The following is a 24,593-nucleotide window of genomic DNA, read 5'->3' on the forward strand; positions in this document are numbered from 1 at the left end:
CATTAAACTATAGTACTAAGTATAAGTAACCATTTTCCTAGAATACACATTTGAATTCAATAATAGTAAATATTATTTACTATGTACTGTAAAAATAATCTCTATCGTTCTTATAGTATTAGTTATGTAAGTGCTGCAGGGTAGGGATGCTCTTTCCTTTGTGTTTGAATATTGGTTAACAAATGTTATTTTGAAAATTGAGTTAAGAACTGAATGATCTACACAGGAATTTCAAAAATAATCCATACTACAGCTGTGCAAGTTTGCCTGCATTTGTAGAAATCCAGAATATACTCAAATTTCTGGTTCATTAACCAGCCCACATGGCACTGGATTCAACATCCATTTTTATATGCTTAGTATAGATTACCTGTGCACTAAATTAACAGAGAAACCCCACCAGTTAGATCAGCTAATAGGACTTATCTATTGGTTGCTGAAGTAAGTAAAAAGACTCCCACTGACTTCAATGGGCTTTGTAACAGATGCACAGAGAATGACTGTATTGGGGAACACCTGTATTGTTCCTACAGACATGGCTGGTTTATTGTACTACATTTAAAACAAACACACACACACACACACACACACAGACTATAGCCCAAAGATCATAGCAACAGCTAGTAGAGTTGCCTCTCTACCTTTCCCAAAAATACTTGCAACAATCTCACTTGTTTATTTAATAATGTAAAAAAAGCAACAACTATAGAACTTTCAGTTAAGCCTTACAGGGCCTTATCTTTTACAAAAAATAGATACCGAAGAAAGGACTCGTACTGAGTCATCTCATGACATTTTGCGATGACATTTCGTAGGGTGAATGGCTTTTGTATGAAATACAGATGTTCTGACACTATCATATCTTGTGAATAAGCCCTTGAGATTCCTGCTTCTATGTGCTGCTATTCAGAGCAAATATGACATAACAAACAAACATCATTGAACAAGCTTTCCAGTCACCTATTATTTGCCTGGTGGTCAAAAGAACAGCTCTGATCTTGCTAATGAAGTAGTCCAGGAAAAGTTCAGTGACTTTCTGGGCAGAGATACATTCAGGAACTTCATCTTTTGGGGGTTAAAACATCCTGGTGTTAGTTGGACACTTCCAATTCTTAGTGCAATACAGTTACCTCTTTAGAACAACTCTATGCCATTAGGAGACATCCTTGGCCCAAATCAAGTCAATGGGATTTTGGTTATTGATTTAAATGGGGCCAATATTCCACCCCATGTCCTTTATAATAATAATCCTGAATAACTGATAGGGTAGTGGGATGTCCCAAAGGTATTTTTGTTTGTTTGGATGATCATGTGCCTGTAACAGATTTACTCTATTCTGCACATCAGTCACTAGCCTGAAGAGATTCCTCCTGCCTTCACCTTGAATCAGCTATAAACCTAATAAAAATTCATTCTTTGAAAACTTAAGACACAGAACCATTAGTTTGAATGACCAGGTCCTTCCAGGGAGCCTGAGGAAAAAATATTTAGTCTTTGGCTTTAGGACGACAGGTTTTCAGGGGATTGTAATTCTACAGAATTAATGCCGTACTCAGCAGAAAGAAGCCTGCCCTTTCTGCTTATCATAACATGCATTGTCTGATCACTCCTCTGCCTTCAGGAAGGGCTGCTGGATCTGGATGAGTAGATCTTTCCCTTCGTTTTTTAATTCTGTTTTCCACTTTCTTTTAGGAAGGCTCTGGAGAAGGAAACAAGAACTGGCCTTTTTCTAGATTTGACTAATGCCTATCCTCTAGGTGTGAGCAGGCTCATGAAATTATTGTAGTACAGTGGTGCTCTCCATTAAAAGGTGGACTATTTCAAGTGCTCTAAAATCCACACGTTGACTCAGATTACCTCAAAATTTGCTACACCCCATAGGAGTGCTGGGAGTGTTATTATGCCAAACGTAGGGTACCTTAAGTAAAGGATACAGGCTTCCCTCCCTCCCCCTGCCCCAAAAAGGCAAAAAACACCCAACAGCATTTTGCAAAGTCATTTTGCTCTTCAAGTTTTATTTATTTCTGGAGAGGCAGGAGGGGGAAGAGGAGAACACACACCTAGAGCTCATCCTATGGCTCTAATCCTTCTCAGCCTGACCTTGACTTCAGGATTTAGCTCAGTTAGTGCATGGCACACCCTACCCCTTTGAGGATGCAATACTTAAAGAAAAGTTAAGGTTAACATTTGTAACTCCGGGTCAGGGCATGTGCAGCAAAGACTAAGGCTCTGTTGAAGCAGGGGGGTTTCCGGGCATTTATCACAGTAAGTGGATAGCTCAAGGTGACATGCTACATTCATTTAACCTGAACTTAATAATTTGTGATTGACTGAAGCATCTTCCAGTAAAGCATCCATGCCCAGATTTCTTAAGATATTTAGACATTGTTCTTCTCAGCATTGCAAGAACTAAATGCCTTAGGAGCATAACGTTGATTTCAACCGTGATTTAGGCACTTAGGAGAGTCCCTCTGAGATACTACAGTGATAAGCACAGTATCAAAACTCATACAGAAAAGAGTAGGCATCATACCAAAGATCTGCAGGGCTGCTTTAGTGAACTGTATACAGTTTTGATTTTTCTATGCCTTTCACAAGAAAGTCCCATTGTATCAATCAAGTAAATTGAAGAGCTTCATCAAATTAAGGAAACCAAACTAGCTCAAAAGATATTAAGAGCATGTGCACACAAAATCTGGGACAGAAGGGTGGGGTGGAGGGGGTCATATGGTTAAGATTTTGCACTATGAATCAGCAAACACAGGTTCATTTACTCATTCGAGGTGGAAGCCTTACCCGTGAAAGCAAAATACAGATTCCCAAACAGGAAGTAAGACTCAATGGGGGAGAGACATGAGGGGGTAGGGGAAGGGGTCTGGAGAGATGGAAGGTGGTCCGCTGAATCAGAAGGAGGATCTGGAATAAGCTAGCCTATCTAAATTTGCAAAGAAGGTTAAAAGTTAGGCAAGAGAAGATACATATTGGCACATATTGTTTTAATCCTGTTTCTCTCTGCTTGTTAAGTTTCTGTGAACAACTAAATCATATTTGTCTTTGATAAGGCAGTCATGAGTCACTTAATTTCATACTCGTCACAAGTTCCCAGAGAGGATTCCACAGCCGAACACAAACCCACTTGGGCCAGCTGGAATAAATAGGATTGTGAAACAGGGGGTGCTGTAGAGTAGTGATCCAGTATAAAGTGGGGTGAACCGCAGGATACTACTCTGGGAGAAGTGTAGGGTGAGGCATGACACTTAGGAGTGCCCATGGGGGTGAGAGAGAGATAGAGAGAGAGATCACAGGAATCCTAGCACCTGCCTCACAGGGGTGTTTTGAGGATAAATTCTTTGTATATACACCTCTGACCCGATATAACACGAATTTGGATATAATGCGGTAAAGCAGTGCTCGGGAGGTGTGTGTGTGGGGGGGGCAGGGCTGCGCACTCCAGCGGATCAAAGCAAGTTCGATATAACGCGGTTTCACCTCTAACGTGGTCAGATTTTTTGGCTCCCGAGGACAGCGTTATATTGGGGTAGAGGTGTACTTGTTTGTATCTGCTCAGATACTATGGCGTAAGGAGGTTTAGATATATAGATTAGAGTCACAGAACTCTTCAGACTTATTATAAGACAGAGGCTCTACCACAATCAGTTGACAACCTAACTCAGGCTATGACTACATACGAGTTTACCCTTGCGATGCAGGAAACTCAGTGGGCCAGACCACCACTGTGACTATTGATGAACATGCTTCTTGGAGGAGAAAGAATTGTTCAATTTAAAATGATCTCATTCAAGAACGTGCAACCAAATGCTTAAAACATAGACTGGATACTTTTAATTAACAAAGTGTAAATGTGTCCTGTGTCATCAGGAATGGACTGTACTCTTAGCATAATACTGATTTGTGATTATCTCTATTAAATACATTAGAACAAGGGCTCATTCTTTAACTAGGTCCACAAAGCAATCAGTCACAAAGCTATTTGTGCTATGTTATCCAGCACTCGTGATTATTCCTGTATTGACTGTTCAAAATAATTATGTTATAAAATATCAGCTTGGTTATTGGCCAGATGGAAAGTAAATCTTCGGATATAGATCTACATAAAAATGCCACTGGCTACCAAAGAATCACATGCTTTAGCACTTGCAAAGATTGTTAAATATAGCCAGTATCCAGGCTACAGCTCCCACAGAAACAGATTTGCAGAAAAAGAGCTAGAGGATGAATGGGAGAACTATTAGCAGAGTCCTACCCTCCCTTTCAGTAGCACTGCCAAGGATTGCTCACTTTCATTACTTGTGCTGCTGCTGTCATTTCTCACTCTCAGAATTAGCATCAAGAGTACTAATTACAGAAGGCAGAACACAGTAGTCTGGGATAATAAATGCTGAAGGAAATTCTCAGCTCCGTCAAAGTAGGACAAAGAGGACACAGGGATTTGTGTCTTATATTTAATGTCCAATTAGTAAAATAGGTTTAAGATTAAGGCTGCATCTAAAATACAGTTCAACATTATTAACAACATTCATACTGTGATAGCAACTACAAACCAGTCAGACTGGGACCCCATTGTACCAGGTGCTGTACAAACATATAAATGACAGACCCAGCCTTCTTTTCTTAAAGTCTCTGTCACTATACTCCAGCTGTACTTGAAAAATAAAAAAGTGCGTTTATAAATGAGGGTGGTGTCCTGTGCATGGTTAAAACCAATATTTTCCATTCGAAGTTTAGTGTTAACCTCGGAGATATTCCTGCCTGCAAATAGCCTTCCATTCTTAAAAACTTACACTAGTCATCATTTCCTGACTTGTACCTTGTTTAGATAAAGTTTGAACCTCATGGTAGCCCCAGTGACTCCTCATCATGATTGCTTGTTGCATCACCACCCTATTTCGGACATGCTTAATAACTTTCATGCAGTATTTTTCCAGTTAAGAGACTCCTCAATCAGCATGGATGGAAAGATACCTCACAAAGTGCCATGTGTAATTTCTTTCAATGGACCCCAAGTATCCTGTAGGTTTGCCATTAGAACATGGAAGGAGGGAAAGGGTCACAGGCAGAAAAAGCTGCCAGCTTGTCTCATCTCAGGAAAAAAATATCAAGTTTACAAGAGCTAGTTCTCCCCCCACATACACGTCTACCAGAAATCTAGGAAAAATAATCGCTCTCTGGTGGGTGGTTTCATCAGTGATGAGAAATATTTGTTTACATGTCTGCCATGATCACACATTTGTGGCCACTCCAATTAACAGCCCTGAGCATCCTCAACTCCCAATTGCTAGTGGACCACAATGGCCATTTAGTAGGACTGAGTAAGGAGGGCAAATAATCATGTCCTGAAAATACCACCAATGATGCCTTGGAAGTTGATCTTAAGAGTTAATTTTTCATTGAACAACACCACCCCTCCCTCTCCCCCTGCTCCTCCACACCCCTTCCTTGGGTTGGTTTTCAAAATGCATGTACCCAAAAAAATTGAAACATTAGCTAGCTAGTTATTAAAGTTGTATTCGGTACACTAAAAATATTCTTTAACAGCTTGAAATTTGTATGGATGTAACTTGATGTAATGGAAGGGAACGGGAATGGAAATGGCATAGCAGGGATTATTCTGGGAACTTCACCTCCAATTTTCCTGTGATTAACATCATAATCTTAATGTTGCAACATCAGTCTTAACACCAATTTGCATTTATATAGCACATACCGCAAAGGACTCTGCATTACAATTATAATTTTGCTTTAGTCTAGTTGGATAATAGGATCAGGATTATGGGATTTCTTTCTTTACAGAGGACTACAGATTTTCTCCCATAGAAGAGAAATACAAGAAAGGACAGCTATAATTTCTAGGATAATCTCAGTATTGAGAGATCATGAGTAGTGATTGGGTTTAATTTCACAATCTAATGTAAAAGCTCAGTAGCATACAGAAAATCATTAAGTATCCCAAAGACTTAGTGCTTGTAACTCTGTTGTTTAGTTCCACCTCTGTTCTCTTCATGGGAGCAGAGAGGTGGGAGGGATTATGATTGCACTGGCCAGAGTAATACATTGCCTGTCATCAAAAGCCAATATTACATGCTGACAGTATTTGGAAAGGGCTATAGCTTGTAAAACCGCTCACTCACATTACTGCTGGAACAATATTGCTTTCTCTTGGAATGAGTCAGGAAGCAATAACAGAAAAACTGTTGCATTTTATATTACTTTATTTCTACTTAATGGCATTGGCTGTCAGATGTATTTGACTTTCTCTTGTGCCTGACCTCAAAATGTACATGAATTCCAGAACAAGTAGTTATCCTGTTTTCAAAAGTGAATGGAAATGAAAGAAGGTGCCAGTGATAAATAGGTGCAGTCAAAATATGCAGATTTTATTGTGAGTATCTTGTACCATTTTCACAGCATATAGCGTAAAATGAAGTAACATTTAAGTCTACTTATTGGAACAACACTGACTATTTGGCTCTTTTACACGCCAGTCTTAGGTATTCAAACACCATCTTCTTTTCAAAGAAAATGCACTATACTATAATTGGCCTAAATCTTTTGGAGTCAGTGGAGTTCAGCTGATTCATATCAGCTGAGGATCTAGTCCTAAATGACTAGATTAACTGTTTAGGGCTAGATTCTCACCTTTACTCATGCTGAGTAGTACCTTGCTCTGTGAGTAGTCTCATTGGATTTCAAGAGTATTGGGAAGGATTGACAACTTCAGTGGGTCTATAACTGAATCTGGCCCTCGATGAGGAGTTTAACATTTAATATACTGAATTTTGTTTCTGCAATGTGGGTCCAATTCTTGGTCCTGATGCTGTGCCCTCAGCTCCAACAGCACAAAGGGCGCTTAAAAACACCTGAAACAGGCAGCTGTGGATTCCCCTCAGATTAGAAGGATGTTAGTGGGAGGGGAGGGACAGTGCCAGCAGGCCACTCCCACTGGTGCAGATTAAAGAAGCTGTTCAACTGCAATAATTTGGGACTGTTTGGGGTCTCAGAAACCAGGACAAGGTAAATGGCAAACTGACTCATCAGCTGCACCAAGCTTAGGATCTGCATGGGTGTGTGCTACTGTCCCAGTTTCCATTAAATCCCTACTCCTTTGCTAAGGAAAAAAAGAGTGGATTCAAACACCGAGTACAGTGTTTTAGTGCATTTTATGCAAAAATATTTATACTATCAAGTATCTGGGTTGTGAAGGCAGAGCAAATCTTAACCCATAGAAGAAGCAGTTCCATTTTCAGAACTCCAGCAAAAGCAACCATGTTTGAACCGTTTTAGTCAACCATCAGCACTCTCTCTTGCTCCATCTTCTCCTGGTGCCCTGAAGCCACTGTTCAAGTAACTCCTCAGTATATGTTCTTTAATTTCATGCCCAAGCACAGTAAAGATCATTTGTGTTAAAGCTGTCATTCAGTCACCACTCTCTTCACGTGGCTGGGGGCAACCCAAAATCAATTGCATCAAGGAGTCAATGTGTTTGACTAAGCAAAAACACCTATCCATTCTCACTTATATGATGGAAAGGAACACTCTCGCTGTGACATGATAAAGGCTATTCAAGTACTGCTTTCCAAAGCACCTTTAGCTATAATCAGCTGGATTTAGCTACAGAAGTGTAGCAGTTGACCCATGCTAGCCCCATTTCAGCTGTCTCATTTCTACAGAGTTATTTGTTTTATTTATTTCTTTACTACTTTTGGCCCAATCGTACATTTATGAAGTAATATTTTAAAGTTACTTTCTTTCATAATTAAAGTTCCTAAGCATATTTAGTATGATCTGATATCAGATTTAAGTGTTTTGCAATGGATCTACTGTAAAACTGTTTTCTGGACAGAGGATTTAATGGTGATGGATTAGTAAATTGATGTAAAAAAGCATAAATTAAATTGAAACAAAGTAAGCAGAAATAAAAGGAAAATATCAGAGATATCACAAACATATCACAACCTTAGTAGACTGAAACAAAATATTTTGTTTGTTTTTCAAAGATCGTTTAGACCTCTAACCTTGATCATCAGAAGAAAAATAATCCTCCTACAATCAAACCATTTTATTTTCACAATGTCTTCTCACGTGCATGCTATGATGTTACCGGCTTGCTCAGAAGAATGCTAAGGTATCAGCTGGTACCAATTTAATACAAGGGAATTGCTATTAAGGGCACCTCGCAGAAAACACAACATAATAAGCCAACAGTCATAAAATATTTATTCTACAATGAATTCACTTTACCTTGAAAGGCACTGGCTCTTCAGTAAGTGGGCTAACGGGAAGTGAAGCGGTACTACTGGCAGGACTCATATCTGCACTCTGTAAGGAAAAAAAAAAAAAAAAAAAAAAAAAAAACCACATTAGTATTAACACTTTTCAGTTTGGGACATGAACAGACAGTGTTTTGCAGTTTAGCTACTTGATGCTGCTTCAATTTTTCATCTAGAGAAGTAAAAGAAGAAACACCTCAGATGTTAAATCTAACCATTACTAGCAAGCTATACTATATTCTCTAAAATGAGATAAGAATTTAAATACTTCATTTATGGATAAATTAAGCCCCCGTGCACACATTTTGACTTAACGCCCAATACAATGAATAAGCTATTAAGATATGCACACAGATATATATGCATTTAGAGAAGAATATCAGGGAACTATTTGGAACAAATGCCCTGGCTGCATATAGAACAAACCAAGGTGGATAATCTGGATTGAATTGTTTTTTTCTTAATTGCCAAGTCATCAAAATTAAAGAAAAAGTATATGAAGAATGTCAAGAAGGTTGGTATAAAGCACAGGAGTAACTAATACTATTCTGTAGCTGGTATGAACCTGTGTAGCTCCATTGAACTAGCTTATACTTTCTAGGTGAACAATACTATACAGACATATACCATAATCCATCTAAACTGACACAATGTCACTAATAGCAATAAAAACTCCTTGAGCAAAACCAAAAGACTTTCTGCTCACTCCCCCTCTAGAAGCTTAAGTAAATAAATACAATCGACTTTGCAAAATACCCTGAAAGTCACCAGAAACTAGCTCTTTCAGACCAGGCAAATTCAAATTGAGGGCCTTCTCATGAGTTTCCCCTGGCCCAAAACATACAAGTATGAGGACTGCCAACCTGTGCGCTCCAAAATTACCTTAACTGCTGAAGGCACTATGTCTTCAATATAAATAAAGCCCATGCCATAAAGAACTTTACAACTCAACCCACCATTCTAATTTGTAGTTGGAAATGAACTGAAAGCCAGTGGAGCCTTTATAGAGCAGGCATAGTGTGGGTTGCAGGAGAAACTTGAAAAAGCAGACTGATAGCTGCATTCTGCATGAGCTGCAGTTTCTGGGTAGTCTTCAAGTATAGTCTAATATAGGGTCAAAAATAAATATATCCGAATGCCGGAGCTGCCTTGTCATGAACTTTTCCAATCATCTCAATAATTTTACACAGTTAGGAACTTTGGCCAATATCTCTAATGTAAATTAAGTTTAATGGTGATATGGCAGTTCACAGCAACAGAGAATCAAGTAAGAAACAAATGGCAGTTTCTTGAGCAATCACGGGGGCGGGGGGGGGGGGAGGAGGACATTGCTTTGAATGAGACCATCAACTTGCCTTCCTGAAGGGAAGCATATACAACCTAAAATGCCCAAACACCCCTTTCTCCCTTTGTGGCTGATAAATGTATATTTGTCAGAATCACTTACTGCAGCTTGAAGCTCTCAGTGCATATCAAGAACTTCTGTGAGAAATTATACCAGAGAGGACTTCATATTTGACATCTCCTGACCCACTTCTGTTTTCACAGAAACAGCCAACTGGCCTGAAACTAAATCAATTTATCTGTGAATTACCTAGACAACACTACACAATTGGGTTCCCTTTCTAGCTCGTATCACAAACTTCTGACGTTATTTGAGCAAGACTGTTTTGTTTGTGAATTATGATAAGCATTGTTTACTGTAAGTCAAGGTTGCTTTCACCAAGAAAGAATTAGGAAACACAAAGTTAAGGATTAAAAAGATTGTGAAGTTGAGCTCTCAATGTAGAAAATGCCTAAATGAAGGTGCCTATGCAACTTAATTTGGCCGGCTTATGTGTATGCCATTAGTTACATGACATCATTTCCCCTCTCTTTCCTCTCCCTCCCCGAACAGGAACCCTCATTCATTCAGGGCATGGGACAGATGTGCTCTGGTGATGAATTGGAGTTGAGTACCGAAGGAGTCTGTCTGTAGGACTCCTGACTTATCTGTTGAAGAAGTTGGAAAGTGTGCAGTGAACGAATGAATTGCAGGAAGAGTTAACACCAATTTCCCACATGATGCTGAGCAAGTCACTTACACCAAACATTTCACAGATAGTCTCTTCTACACATAACTGAAGTCTGTATCATAATGTATACAGGTAATGCAGCTGAATTTAGGTTGTATGAGCAACATTTATTCTGCCATTTCCTAACTTTAGAGCACTTGACATTGCAAGCTTTGAGTCATCTTCATGTGTCCATTTTTGTTAATGTTTTAACTGATTGATGAGAGCAACCTCTACTAATGTTTAATAAAGTTTTGTTTGTGAATTTCTTAATTTTAATACAAAGAAAATTGTGTGTGCGCAATTTTAATAATAAAGCACTTACACATTTGTTCGTCTTCAATGTATTTTGGATTATCATGATCTTGGGATTTCATCGCAGCGTCATGTTGACCAATATATTGTGGGTAATTAAACTCACACAAAGCTTTAAATGCAACTTCAGTTTTACTACATCTCCTAAGTTATTACTAATTATTACTACTAGTACAGTAAAAGAAAACTGAGCAGGGACTCATTGTGTCACTTCTTGAGGGTACCCAGGGTTGTGAGGCACCTGACCACCACCCGCCTTAAGTATAAGTAAGTCTTGTCTGTGTCCGCTAGGTGTGACCTCCCTGACTTCACCAGCTTCAGGCAACACAAGCTTCTTAGCATATGCAGGCTCTGTATCCATCTGCAGGATACTAGAGGCACACTCCAACCCACAAAGCCCTTTTGAATATCCCCATGGAGTGTTCAGTCCCTGGTATGCTGGACACAGAATTTATATATCCATTTCCCCCTAAGGAACAGTACCCCCCGCTTACTAGTTCCATCTTAGATCATCTCTCTGTTTAACCCACAGGACTTGCATATGTTTATAGTGAAAGCAAGTTAAAGTTGATTTAGCCAACTATAGAGATTTGAAAAGTAGCAAGTTCAATTATGGAAAGTAAATGATTACATGTAAAACCAAATCTTAACACACATTCTAGAGCTTAGACTCAATTAACAAGATACTATCCTACCTAATTAAGTTTAGATCACCAAAGTATTTGTAGTGTTTTCCAATCTGGCTTGCTGTGACCCTGCTTTCATAAAACAAAACACGCTAGCAGTTTGTCTCCTCGGTGAAAGATTCAGGATTGTTGACGTCACTAGGCATCACCCTAGGTAACTCGGGAGAGTGGAAGGCCACTAAGTGTCAATGAAGCCTTCCTGCACTAGGCCTAAGTGAACCAAACTCTATCCTTCCATGGTTAAACTCTAATCAACCTCAAAAGCCAGGTGCAATTGGAATATGTAAGCAACCAGTTATCTGTGTGCAACCCCCTGCTCAAGCAGTAATAATGAGGCCTGCATGTTTCTAGCTGAAGGGAAAAAGGACAAGATAATGGTTTAAAGAAGTTACTAACAAGCTAGGCTTATAGCTGCCAAGAATGACTTAACTAATACCAGGGACGGGAGGGGTAGAGGGAGGAATGGGGAGGAGAAAGGGAAGACTAGAGCGGAAAAAAAAAAAAAAAAAAGTAAAGCTTAACTGCAAAATGTATTAAAAAAAAAAAAAACAAAAAAAACACCACTGTTCCTGTTAGTGTGCTTAATCTAAAACATGCCTGTCTCCTAGCACCGCTTTGGGATCCCAAATAAACTTTGTTTGCTTCTCCACCTGGTGTGTTTATTGACGCAAAGCACAGCAGGCAACGAACCCGCTGTTGCTGTCCTCGGGCACCCCTGTGCTAGCAACAGGATCTACCTCAGTAATCCCAGGATAGGTCTACACTACCCGCCTGAATCGGCGGGTAGAAATCGACCTCTCAGGGATCGATTTATCGCGTCCCGTTGGGACGCGACAATCAATCCCCAAATCGGCGCTCTTACTCCATCAGCGGAGGTGGGAGTAAGCGCCGCCGACAGAAAGCCGCAGAAGTCGATTTTGCCGCCGTCCTCACAGCGGGGTAAGTCGGCTGCGATACGTCGAATTCAGCTACGCTATTCGCGTAGCTGAATTTGCGTATCTTAAATCGACTCCCCCCTGTAGTGTAGATGTACCCCCAGATATACCCCCCCATTGTCTTTACTCAAGTAGACACTCCCATACTCAAGTAGACACCCCCATCCCTGGTATTTTGATTTTGTTCCTGCAGTTTTTCCCTCTCTCTTTCACGTGATTCTGCAATCTTTTCATTAGCATCAGGCTCAGTAATGCAAATAGATCTCCATTGTGAAGTGTACAATACACAATATACACATGACTACACAGAGAAATATAAAGTATCTCTCCCTTTGTACCTGACAGGAGCATGTTTATTACCTTCTGGTGACCTGCTTTAAACTCACACACCTTAGGGTATGTCTACACTACGAAATTAGTTCGAATTTATAGAAGCCGGTTTTATTGAAATCGGTTGTATACAGCCGATTGTGTATGTCCACACAATAAAATGCTCTAGGTGCTCTAGTCGGCAGACCGCGTCCACAGTACGAGGCTAGCGTCGACTTCCGGAGCATTGCACTATGGGTAGCTATCCCACAGCTATCCCACAGTTCCCGCAGTCTCCGCCGCCCCTTGGAATTCTGGGTTGAGATCCCATTGCCCGGATGATGCAAAACAGTGTCGCGGGCGGCTCTGGGTACATGTCGTCAGGCCCCTCCCTCCCCCGTCACAGCAACGGCAGACAATAGATTCGCGCCTTTTTATCTGGGTTACCTGGGTTACCTGTGCAGACAACATGGAGCCCGCTCAGCACAGCTGAGCTCACCGTCACCATATGTCCTCTTGGTGCCGGGAGACGTGGGACTGCATTGCTACACAGCAGCAGCTGCTAACTGCCTTTTGGCGGTAGACGGTGCAGTAGACTGGTAGCCTTCATCGGCGATCTGGGTGCTGGCAGCCGTGGGGCTTGCCTTTTGGCAGTAAATGGTGTATTATGACTGTTAGCCGGCCTATTACAAGTCGGGTCATCGCACGTTAGCAGAGTCTTCCCTGAGCAGCAGCTCGTGCAATAGGCCTGAAGACCATCGTCATACACCGCCCCGTATTTGCTGCCAAGCACCCAGAAAGATGCCGAGGGCTATCAGTCACGCTGCACCGTCGTCTTAAGATGTAAAAAAATAGATTTTCTCTGTATTCATTTGCTTCCCCCTCCCTCCGTCAAATCAACGGCCTGCTAAACCCAGGGTTTTCAGTTTAATCTTTGGGGGGGACCAGTCTGTGACAGTTGTTTGTGTCTCTCCCTGATGCACAGCCACCGTTCTTTATTTTAATTCCCTGTGCCTGTAAGCCATGTCGTCACTCGGCCCCCCTCCCTCCTTCCCCTAGGCCGTCAGATACTACGTTTGCGCCACAGCTCGAGCCGAGAAGCGGTTCGCGCCTTTTCTTTGAATTCTGGGTTGAGATCCCAATGCCCGGATGATGCAAAACAGTGTCGCGGGCGGTTCTGGGTACATGTCGTCAGGCCCCTCCCCCCTCGTCACAGCAACGGCAGACAATAGATTCGCGCCTTTTTACCTGGGTTACCTGTGCAGACAACATACCATGGCAAGCATGGAGCCCGCTCAGCTCAGCTGAGCTCACCGTCACCATATGTCCTCTGGGTGCCGGCAGACGTGGGACTGCATTGCTACACAGCAGCAGCTGCTAACTGCCTTTTGGCGGTAGACGGTGTAGCATGAGTGATAGCCGTGGGGCTGGCAGCCGTAGTGCTGCATTGCACCAGCCCCTTCCAGGCGATGGTATATTATGACTGGTACCCATCATCATCATACTGGTATGGCTGTCAATCATGGCCACCTGGGCAGACATGCTACTGTTTTGATGATGACGGTTACCAGTCATAATATACTATTTTCTGCCAATTGCCCAATATTGTCTGCTAAGCACCCAGAAGAGGCCGAGGGCGATGCTGGGTGCTGGCGGACGTGGGGCTGGCAGACGTGGGGCTGCATTGCTACACAGCAGCAGCCCCTTGCCTTTTGGCAGATGATGGTATATTATGATTGGTACCTGTCATCGTCATACTGGTATGGCTGTCACTCATGCTGCAGCGTCGGCTGCCACCTTAAGATGTAAAAAATAGATTTGTTCTGTGTTCATTTTCTTCCCCTTCCTCCGTGAAATCAACGGCCTGCTAAGCCCAGGGTTTCCAGTTTAATCTTTGGGGGGACCATTCTGTGTGACAGTTGTTTGTGTTTCTCCCTGTTCCTGTACCTGTACGCCATGTCGTCACTCGGCCCTCCCTCCCTCCCTCCCGCCCTCCTTCTCCTGGTCCATCAGATACTACTTTCGCGCCTTTTTTCTGACCAGGCGCCATAGCTAGCACTGGGATCATGGAGCCCGCTCAGATCACCGCGGCAATTATGAGCACTATGAACACCACGCGCATTGTCCTGGAGTATATGCAGAGCCAGAACATGCCAAGGCGAAACCCGGACCAGGCGAGGAGGCGATTGCAGCGCGGCGACGAGAGTGATGAGGAAATTGACATGGACATAGACCTCTCACAAGGCACAGGCCCCAGCAATGTGGAAATCATGGTGTCACTGGGGCAGGTTGATACCGTGGAACGCCGATTCTGGGCCCGGGAAACAAGCACAGACTGGTGGGACCGCATCGTGCTGCAGGTATGGGACGATTCCCAGTGGCTGCGAAACTTTCGCATGCGTAAGGGCACTTTCATGGAACTTTGTGACTTGCTTTCCCCTGCCCTGAAATGCCAGGATACCAAGATGAGAGCAGCCCTCACAGTTGAGAAGCGAGTGGCGATAGCCCTGTGGAAGCTTGCAACGCCAGACAGCTACCGGTCAGTCGGGAATCAATTTGGAGTGGGCAAATCTACGGTGGGGGCTGCTGTGATCCAATTTGCCAGGGCAATGAAAGACCTGGTGATAGCAAGGGTAGTGACTCTGGGCAACGTGCAGTCAATAGTGGATGGTTTTGCTGAAATGGGATTCCCAAACTGTGGCGGGGCCATAGACGGAACCCATATCCCTATCTTGTCACCGGAGCACCAAGCCACCGACTACGTAAACCGCAAGGGGTACTTTTCAATGCTGCTGCAAGCCCTGGTGGATCACAAGGGACGTTTCACCAACATCAACGTGGGATGGCCGGGAAAGGTACATGATGCTCGCGTCTTCAGGAACTCTGCTCTGTTTCGAAAGCTGGAGGAAGGGACTTTCTTCCCGGACCAGAAAGTGACCATTGGGGATGTTGAAATGCCTATCGTGATCCTTGGGGACCCAGCCTACCCCTTAATGCCATGGCTCATGAAGCCATACACAGGCAGCCTGGACAGTAGTCAGGACCTGTTCAACTACAGGCTGAGCAAGTGCCGAATGGTGGTGGAATGTGCATTTGGACGTTTAAAAGCGCGCTGGCGCAGCTTACTGACTCGCTCAGACCTCAGCGAAAAGAATATCCCCATTGTTATTGCTGCTTGCTGTGCGCTCCACAATATCTGTGAGAGTAAGGGGGAGACCTTTATGGCGGGGTGGGAGGTTGAGGCAACTCGCCTGGCCGCTGATTACGCGCAGCCAGACACCAGGGCGGTTAGAGGAGCACAGCAGGGCGCGGTGCGCATCAGAGAAGCTTTGAAAACGAGTTTTGTGACTGGCCAGGCTACTGTGTGAAACTTCTGTTTGTTTCTCTTTGATGAACCCTCCCACCCCCCCCCCCCGACCCGGTTCACTCTACTTCCCTGTAAACCAACCACCCCACCCTACCCTCCCCTCCCCTCCCGCTTGCAGAGGCAATAAAGTCATTGTTTTTTCACATTCATGCATTCTTTATTAGTTCCTTACAGAGGTAGCTGGGATGGGTGGGGGAGGAGGGATGGAAAAGGACACACTGCATTTTAAAACTTTAACTCTTATTGAAGCCCAGCCTTCTGATGCTTGGGCGATCATCTGGGGTGGAGTGACTGGGTGGACGGAGGCCCCCCCACCGTGTTCTTGGGCGTCTGGGTGAGGAGGCTATGGAACTTGGGGAGGAGGGCTGTTGGTTACACAGGGGCTGTAGCGGCGGTCTCTGCTCCTGCTGCCTTTCCTGCAACTCAACCATACGCTCGAGCATATCACTTTGATGCTCCAGCAGACGGAGCATTGCCTCTTGCCGTCTGTCTGCAAGCTGACGCCACCTATCGTCTTCAGCCCGCCACCTCTCCTCTCGTTCATGTTGGGCTTTTCTCATCTCCGACATTGACTGCCTCCACGCATTCTGCTGTGCTCTATCAGCCTGGGTGGACATCTGCAGCTCCGTGAACATCTCGTCCCTCGTCCTACGTTTTCTCTTTCTAATGTTCACGAGCCTCTGCGAAGGAGAAACATTTGCAGCTGGCGGAGGAGAAGGGAGAGGTGGTTAAAAAAGACACATTTTAGAGAACAATGGGTACACTCTTTCATTACAAGGTCGCATATTTCGGCTTGCAGGCAGCCATCGTAGGCCACAGTGTTTTGGCTTTTTTAACCTTCTTAACATGCGGGAAAGGTTGCAAACAGCAGCGCATTTCCCATATCAAGGATGAATTGGGTTGTCCATTTAAAATGGGGTTTCAATGTAAAAGGAGGGGGCTGCGGTTTCCCGGTTAACATGCAGCACAAACACAAGTAAACCACCCCCCCCCACACACACACACACACGATTCTCTGGGATGATCACTTCACCCCTCCCCCCCACCGTGTGGTTAACAGCGGGGAACATTTCTGGTCAGAATAGCAGGAACGGGCGCCTCTGAATGTCCCCCTTAATAAAATCACCCCATTTCAACCAGGAGAGCTTTCTGGAGATGTCCCTGGAGGATTTCCGCTCCATCCCCATACACGTTAACAGACTTGCTTGCTTTTTTTTTGTAATGTTTACAAATATTTACAAAGTTACACTCACCAGAGGTCTCCTGTGTGCCCTGAGGGTCTTGGGTGAGTTCGGGGGTTACTGGTTCCAGGTCCAGTGTCACAAACATATCCTGGCTGTTGGGGAAACCGGTTTCTCCGCTTCCTTGCTGCTGTGAGCTACCTACAGTACCTCCATCGTCATCTTCCTCGTTCCCCGAACCGTCTTCCCTGTGTGTTTCTCCAGTGAGAGAGTCATAGCACACGGTTGGGGTAGTGGTGGCTGCACCCCCTAGGATCGCATGCAGCTCCGCGTAGTAGCGGCAAGTTTGCGGCTCTGCCCCGGACCTTCCGTTTGGTTCTCTGGCTTTGTGGTAGGCTTGCCGTAGCTCCTTAATTTTCACGCGGCACTGCTGTGTGTCCCTGTTATGGCCTCGGTCCTTCATGGCCTTGGAGATCTTTTCTAATACTTTTCCATTTCTTTTACTGCTACGGAGTTCAGCTATCACTGCTTCATCTCCCCATATGGCGAGCAGATCTCGTACCTCCCGTTCGGTCCATGCTGGAGCTCTTTTGCGATCCTGGGAGGACTCCATGACGGTTACCTGTGCTGATGAGCTCTGCGTGGTCACCTGTGCTCTCCACGCTGGGCAAACAGGAAATGAAATTCAAACCTTCGCGGGTCTTTTCCTGTCTACCTGGTCAGTGCATCTGAGTTGAGAGCGCTGTCCAGAGCGGTCACAATGAAGCACTGTGGGATAGCTCCCGGAGGCCAATAACATCAAATTCCGTCCACACTACCCCAATTCCGACCCGCAAAGGCCGGTTTTATCGCTAATCCCCTCGTCGGAGGTGGTGTAAAGAAACCGGTTTAAAGGGCCCTTTAAGTCGAAAGAAAGGGCCTCGTTGTGTGGACGTGTCCAGGCTTAATTCGGTTTAACACTGCTAAAGTCGACCTAAACCCGTAGTGTAGACCAGGCCTTAGAGAAAATAGTTTTCAGTGCAGATACATAATTCTTTAAACCTTAGCCGTACATACATTTTGCAATGACTGGTGGACCAGTGGGCTATTGGCTCCCGGTAGAGACCTCACATGCCACCCTGAATTCATAAAATAGAACACCAAATAATTAAGGGTTAATTTGAATAAGCTGGGCTTCTGGAGACAGGGTCCTATGTTAGCAGCAGGCTTGTAGTTTTTGCTCATCAGAATGGGAGGGAAGGAAAGAGTCAACACATCGAGAGTGAAGGAAGTAAGTGGATGAAAACCTTGAATTTGGGTACCTTTGATACAGAAGTGTATTGCAACTAAGATTGTTAGGAATGCTTGTTGATAAGTGATGACACAGTAGGGGTTACTGTGATTTGAGTGTTTTGTAAAAGTTAGTTTAAAAAAAAAAGACTTGAAGTTTGACCTATGTCTCAGGGATGTAGCCTTTGCCATCCCCGTGGAAATCCACCCAAATTTAACCAAGCGATAAGTCTTTGAAAAGTCACATTTGCATATGCTCAGTATAGACTTCCTAAAATGTAGCAGCTAAAATCTCCTAAGATTCCATTTTCACTTAGCATGTTCAATCCCATCACATATCCTAGTGTTGAACAGACTAGATATGGACAATCCCACGGTATAAATGAGCACTCTCACTCCAGCACAGGCCTAACGAGGTGAGGCCAACTTTCCCTCTAATGGCTACTTCCAGGTGCTCAGTGCTGACATGAGCCTGGGCCCTAGACCATAGAACAGGGAGCCCATCTCTCCATGATCCTCCTGCCCACACCCACACATTGTGGATAGAGGAAGCTGCCTGATTTGAAGGCAGAGGAAAAAGACAGGACATGATCACATAATTAAAGATGGTTTCATAATGCATATAAACAGGAAAGTCAAATTAATGTTCACAGGCAACCTTAATTTTGGCATTTCCTAATTGTTGTGTTTGATGTCGCTTATAACATAGGGTGGTGTTTTTTTGGTCTATATACAAATAAAAATTCTACCAAAATACTTTGTTAAGAGCTCTTCCTCTTAACAAAGGATACATGCCATATATTGCTTTTGCACGTGTTGTCATGTATCTTAAGATACACAACTCCTGGCAGCACATTGCATTTGCTGCATAAGAATGCAACAGTTTTCAAAGCCTGTATAAACTCCAGTAAGGTCTCTTTTGATTGTATGTGTCATGTAGCATTGAAATTCAAAAGTATATGTTGCCTCAAACTACTCTCTAATCAGATCAAAGTGATATCCCTATTAGGTTTGTTGTCATCCTCCCAGTCCTCCATGTTTTTCCTACACAGTTCTGCTATTTACAATAGTTCAAACTATTTCCTCCAACATTCTGACAGTCAAAATATTTCAGCTTGGAGTAATGCAGAGCCTTGGTATGTGGCAAAATAAATCAGAGAGGGAAAAAAAAAGTCTTGAAAAGGCACATTCAATTCTGATAATATATGTTCAATGATTTAAAAGTAATTTACCAGACCAGCAATATATAGGGGCATATTGTAAAGGCTGCATTTCTTTAAAACATTAGTCATTTTCCAACCTTGGTTAGACTGCGTCAACACCTGTTCTATACATGAAAACAGATTTACCTGACTTCATAAACTGGGATTGCTCTAGATACAGAATCCTGCCTTTAATCTGATCTTCTGTAAGAAGAGAGTAATGTACCAGACTTGGTTAATTGTACCATAAAATACATGCAATGTCTTCTGTATCATCCACCAAAAGAAGGCAATTTAATTTGTTACAACTGCTTCTCCGTAAGAGTAAAAAGTGCTATGATAGTGGGCAGACACTGACTTCTCTTGAGATCAGTATCAAAATTTATTGATCCAAGAAGTTAATACTGACAGAGAAAATCTTCAGTTGATATTAGAGCCAGAGAACAAATAAATCTTGATAATAACCGAAGAAAGGAGAAGACAGTCTGTGTACTTTATAGTTTTTACAAAGGGGGAGTGAAGGAGTGTTGAACTTATTTTCAGGGTGATAGTTTTAGCTGTATTATAATATAGATTATACTGTTCAATACCATTTTATAGTCTAGATGTTGGATCTAATCAGCATCTGATAGGAAAAAGTTGCAGAACAATAAAAAAAAGCCTTTTGAAAATCTGAGGGTTAACTTCTGACAGAAGTATTTCAAATCAACTGTGACCAATATAAAACTTTCAAAAGAGAAGATGGCTTAATTTCAGTCTGGTTGTAATAAACGCATGAACAAGCTGTTCAGAATCTTTCTAGCACTAACCCAGCCTTATGATTGCTCTTTAAGATAAATATTTTTAATCACAACTCACGGTTTGTCATGTAGCCTATGTATCATACTAGCATTTCTAGGAGGGTACTAGACCACATGCTACCTTTTCCCAGGCTAATCCCTGCTCTATTGTGCTGATCAGGAATTCATCTCCCTGATGCTTTCACAGGTCTCTCCACCCACCCATCAATAGCCAACAGGTCCACCTGACCCACCACCTCAGTTCCTCCAGCAAACAGGATTGTTTAGCCTTTTCCCCAGGTTCCTCCTGATTGAGATGGGGAAGAGAACTGACCCCAGCCTGTTCCTCTGAAACTCTGTTCTGGAGTGAGAGGAGATCCCATGGCTGCTCCTGTGTGTCACTTTGAAGAAGCCAGAGAGGTTAGCTGTTCTGCCAGCCTTTCACCAGGTCAGTTACTGAAACCTCCTACCCCAAGTCAGTCCCTACTTGAGGAAGGAGTGGCTCTGAGTCTCCACAGAACTCACAAAGTCCGCTGTAACAGGGAAGTGTCTTGGGGGATGTGACCAAGTGGTAGGAGCCTAGAACTGACCCAGCACCCTGGTCACCAAAATACTAGCTATTACATACTTGGAGTGGACTTAAATTGAGAGATGGGTGCTCAATGGCTTAATTAGGCAGGGGGCTGATAAGCTAATAAGAGCAATCTACCCATCAGCTGAGAACACAGTTCAAGGAGAGGAAGGAAGTGCAAGGGAGAGGCTGGCAGGGCTGAGGGGTTTCTTTCCCTCTCCAGAGAAGGGACTCAGGGGGAAGTTTATGTCCACTTGTATATAGCTGCACAAAGCTGTACTGATGAATGGGTAGAGGGGACCTAATAACCACCACACTGATGCTTATAAACCTGAAAAGCATCCAGACTATTTGTGGTGGTCTAAAGGGCAGAGAAGGCAGATGGTTGTTGGGGCTCTGTTGGATACTCCAGAAGGGGGTATGGAATTTTAAGTGGGCATCAGGAGTGCAGACATATGGAGAAGGAAACAGAACTTATCAGGTGAAAGAGGGAAGCATTGGACAGACGGTAGGAAATTCCACAGAGATCAGGAGGGGTAAGAAGTGAAGCAGGGCTCTGCTATTTGAGGATTGGGAGCACAACAATAATTCCACTTTTTCTCATTTGAGCATGGTCATATCCCGAATTGCCTATATTAAAAAAAAAAAAAAAAAAAATTGCTATGGTCAGCGTGTACTCTAACACCACATAAAATTTCTGGAATGCCAGTGTTATCTTTATAATGTCAACTTCAAATTCCTCTTGAAGGTTGAATAACATTTTAATTCTTTTATTCTCAGATAAACTTAGAATGAGTGTTGCATAAAGGGAATAAATCCTCACAGGCAATGTCAGATAAGTTTGAATGAAGAATAAAAAGTCACTTCATTCTCCCTCACCGCCATCTGTCTGATTAATTCTCCCCAAAACCTCCTTTACTAGGCAAAGACAAAGAATTTAGTGTCTCCTTTAAATGTGTACATGTTTGTTTATTACCACTGTCACAGTTCCTGGGCAACTACATCTGTATTCCCTCTCCACAGTCCCTCGAGGGCATCCAGTCAGGCTGCTGACCCATCTGCCACTCTTGGGTGGAAACCTACAGCTCTCTCCCTCCTGACCAGGGTTTTTTCTGGCTGCACAGTTCCCTGCCTACATTGTGATATTTCTAGTAAACCAAACTGCCTCAACGGGCCAGTATCTGCACTTTGCTTTCTCTTCAAAGACTATAAATAGCATAACGGCCCACAGTTATAAGTTACCACACAGCTCTTTATAAGCAAGCACATCTATTCTTAAGGTGAAAGCATTACAGAGAAAACAAAAACCAAAACCAAACAAACAAACCTTACGTGGCATACTATAGATGTCATCTATCAGTCTTATGGAGCCTTAATAGGACAAGTCCTTCCAATCCTTTCCCATGAAGAATTGCTCCCCACCCCTGCCACGGACAAGGTGTCCTATAAATTAGCTGGATCAGAAAGAATATCCTGAGTCAGTTTAAACTCAGGCTATTTATCCCAAAAGCCTTTCTTTGTCTGTTGGTATTTGAAGAATCCAGACTGCACTAGTATGCGTCAGCCTGTCAGAAGATGGTACCTTTCTGTGGTGGTTATCACCTGGCTGATTTGCCTTGATCACCACCCACTGCTTCTAGTTCCTGGAAGAGATGTGGTAACTCTCCTCTATGCAGCAGAACATGGTCATGCATAAACCATTTGCTTAAAACAATGGACCCTAAAGGTACTTCAACTTAATATGAAAAGTTTGCCAGGGATATGCAGGAAACTGCCATGTGTCGCAACCACATCCAAGTTTAACCCAAAGGGCTCATTCATTTTATAATCCCATCTATTTCATTTGTTTCTAATTATTAAGTATATTTTAAACAATTGGTCATTCATATACTATTAGAACCTGATCCTGGGAACACTCGAGTAATCCCACTTTACAATAATTTAAATAATACAAAAAGAGGACAGAGGCTCGGAACTTGAAGGAGTGGATGGCTGAATCCCATTGAAATTCAAAGCCTAGGCGCCTCTGAAAATCCTATCCACAATACTTAGCATTTCCATTGATTGCTTTTAACATTATTTGGGGAGCCAAACCACCAAAATGTAAGATAAAATAAAGGGTCAAGCAAACCTACTGCTGTCAGTAATTTTTTTGCCCACCTATCGTCATAGCAGTGTCTATTAGGGAAATGGTCCAAAGACCCATTGAAGACAACAGAGACTTTAATTACTTTGGATTAGGCCTTTCATGAAGGTGTGTGGGGGGGGGATATTTTGTGCAGAACGAAATACAATGGTACACTAATGGTATAAAACAGAAGAGCCACAGAGAGTCCAGGAAGACAGAGGAGGCCCTGCCATAGAGGCATTTGTAGAAAAGAGGGGTTTTGTTTGTTTTGCCACACAGGTGTCAGTCAGGGAAGTTCCCAGTGATTTAGTTATCTGAGAACTCCTAGTCAATTGCCCCAAATCTATCCCTCCCGGTTTGGGGCACAGGCCAAGCTCTGGTGGTAACTAACAGCTATACTGAGCTGTGAAACTTCAACAGTGCACATGTTCTAGAAAACAGCTCATTTAAAACAAATTATTATAACCACTTCTCAGTTACCTAGCATTTCTGTTAATTATCTTGTAGATAAGAGAAGAGTTCCCTGGGCCCTTGGGCTCAGCAACAGGGACAAACACCATTTACTGCCTTGCCAGGTTGGAATTTATTTTCACTGGGGGGAAGGGAAAGGGATGAACAGCATTTCCTTCACTCGTTACACTTCGTCATGGCTTGGATTTTCATTTCTCATCTTTCTTTTGTTTTAAACATACTGGAAACCTTGAAAAGCAACCTGAGAGTTTGCCTGTGTAGATCTCTCATGGCAGTTGGAATCTAATTGAAGACACCAGTTGTGCATTTATTAATTTGTAAGGGAAAATTTCAACTTCTTTTCAAGAGGCAGACAGTCAGCTAATTGATTAAAATAATATCTGATGATTTTCAAAGCCTGCAAACATTTTGTTGTCCAAGTGACTTAATTTTCTCATGCTTAATAAAATAATGATGATTGTAATACCATCCACCTTTGATCATCAGTAGCTTGAAGTGCTTTTAAAAAAAAGGTCAGTATCATTAAATCCATTTTACCGGCGGGAAAACTGAGGCACAGGGTGATGTGACTTATCCAATGTCATTCAGCAGGTCAGTGGCAGAGCCACCAGTAGAACCTTAGCTCCCGAGTCCCAGGCCAATACTCCATCCAATAGAACACCATTTAGAGGAAACAGTGTGGCCTCTCTCAAGATAATCTTATGGCTAAAGATAATCTTTGATCCTTCATGGACCAGAATATCCTACCCTGACTTTGATGGTATACGCTCCCTAATAATTCTGTTTTCTGTTTGGTTACAAATTTGAGTGCTGTTTTCATGCAAGATTCAATTATGTTTTTCGGACTCTGGTTTTAGGGGACATCTTAGCTGTCCAAAGCATGCATTAGCAAACACCTTCTCATGACAACATACAATTAAACATCAAAAGCAACTATATTCATTGATGCCCCATGCTACAAGAACTGCCTCTCATTGACAGAGAGAGTGTCTACACATACTCAAAGAGCAGCACTGTATCTGCCAACAAGCAGCTTTC

General features: G+C 42.9%; 1 protein-coding gene across 3 annotated transcripts in view; it reads right to left on the minus strand.

Moving 5' to 3' along the window:
* The window catches only part of CCSER1 (coiled-coil serine rich protein 1), a 1,080,955-nt gene that overhangs the window by 523,451 nt on the left and 532,911 nt on the right, over positions 1 to 24,593 (minus strand). For all 3 annotated transcript variants that reach the window (XM_034771263.1, XM_034771265.1, XM_034771264.1), the window contains exon 7: positions 8,260 to 8,337. In XM_034771263.1, the coding sequence (XP_034627154.1) occupies positions 8,260 to 8,337 (78 nt within the window). The remainder of the gene's footprint in view (positions 1 to 8,259; positions 8,338 to 24,593) is intronic.

This window comes from Trachemys scripta, chromosome 5 (assembly GCF_013100865.1).
Source record: "Trachemys scripta elegans isolate TJP31775 chromosome 5, CAS_Tse_1.0, whole genome shotgun sequence".
NCBI lineage: Eukaryota > Metazoa > Chordata > Testudines > Emydidae > Trachemys > Trachemys scripta.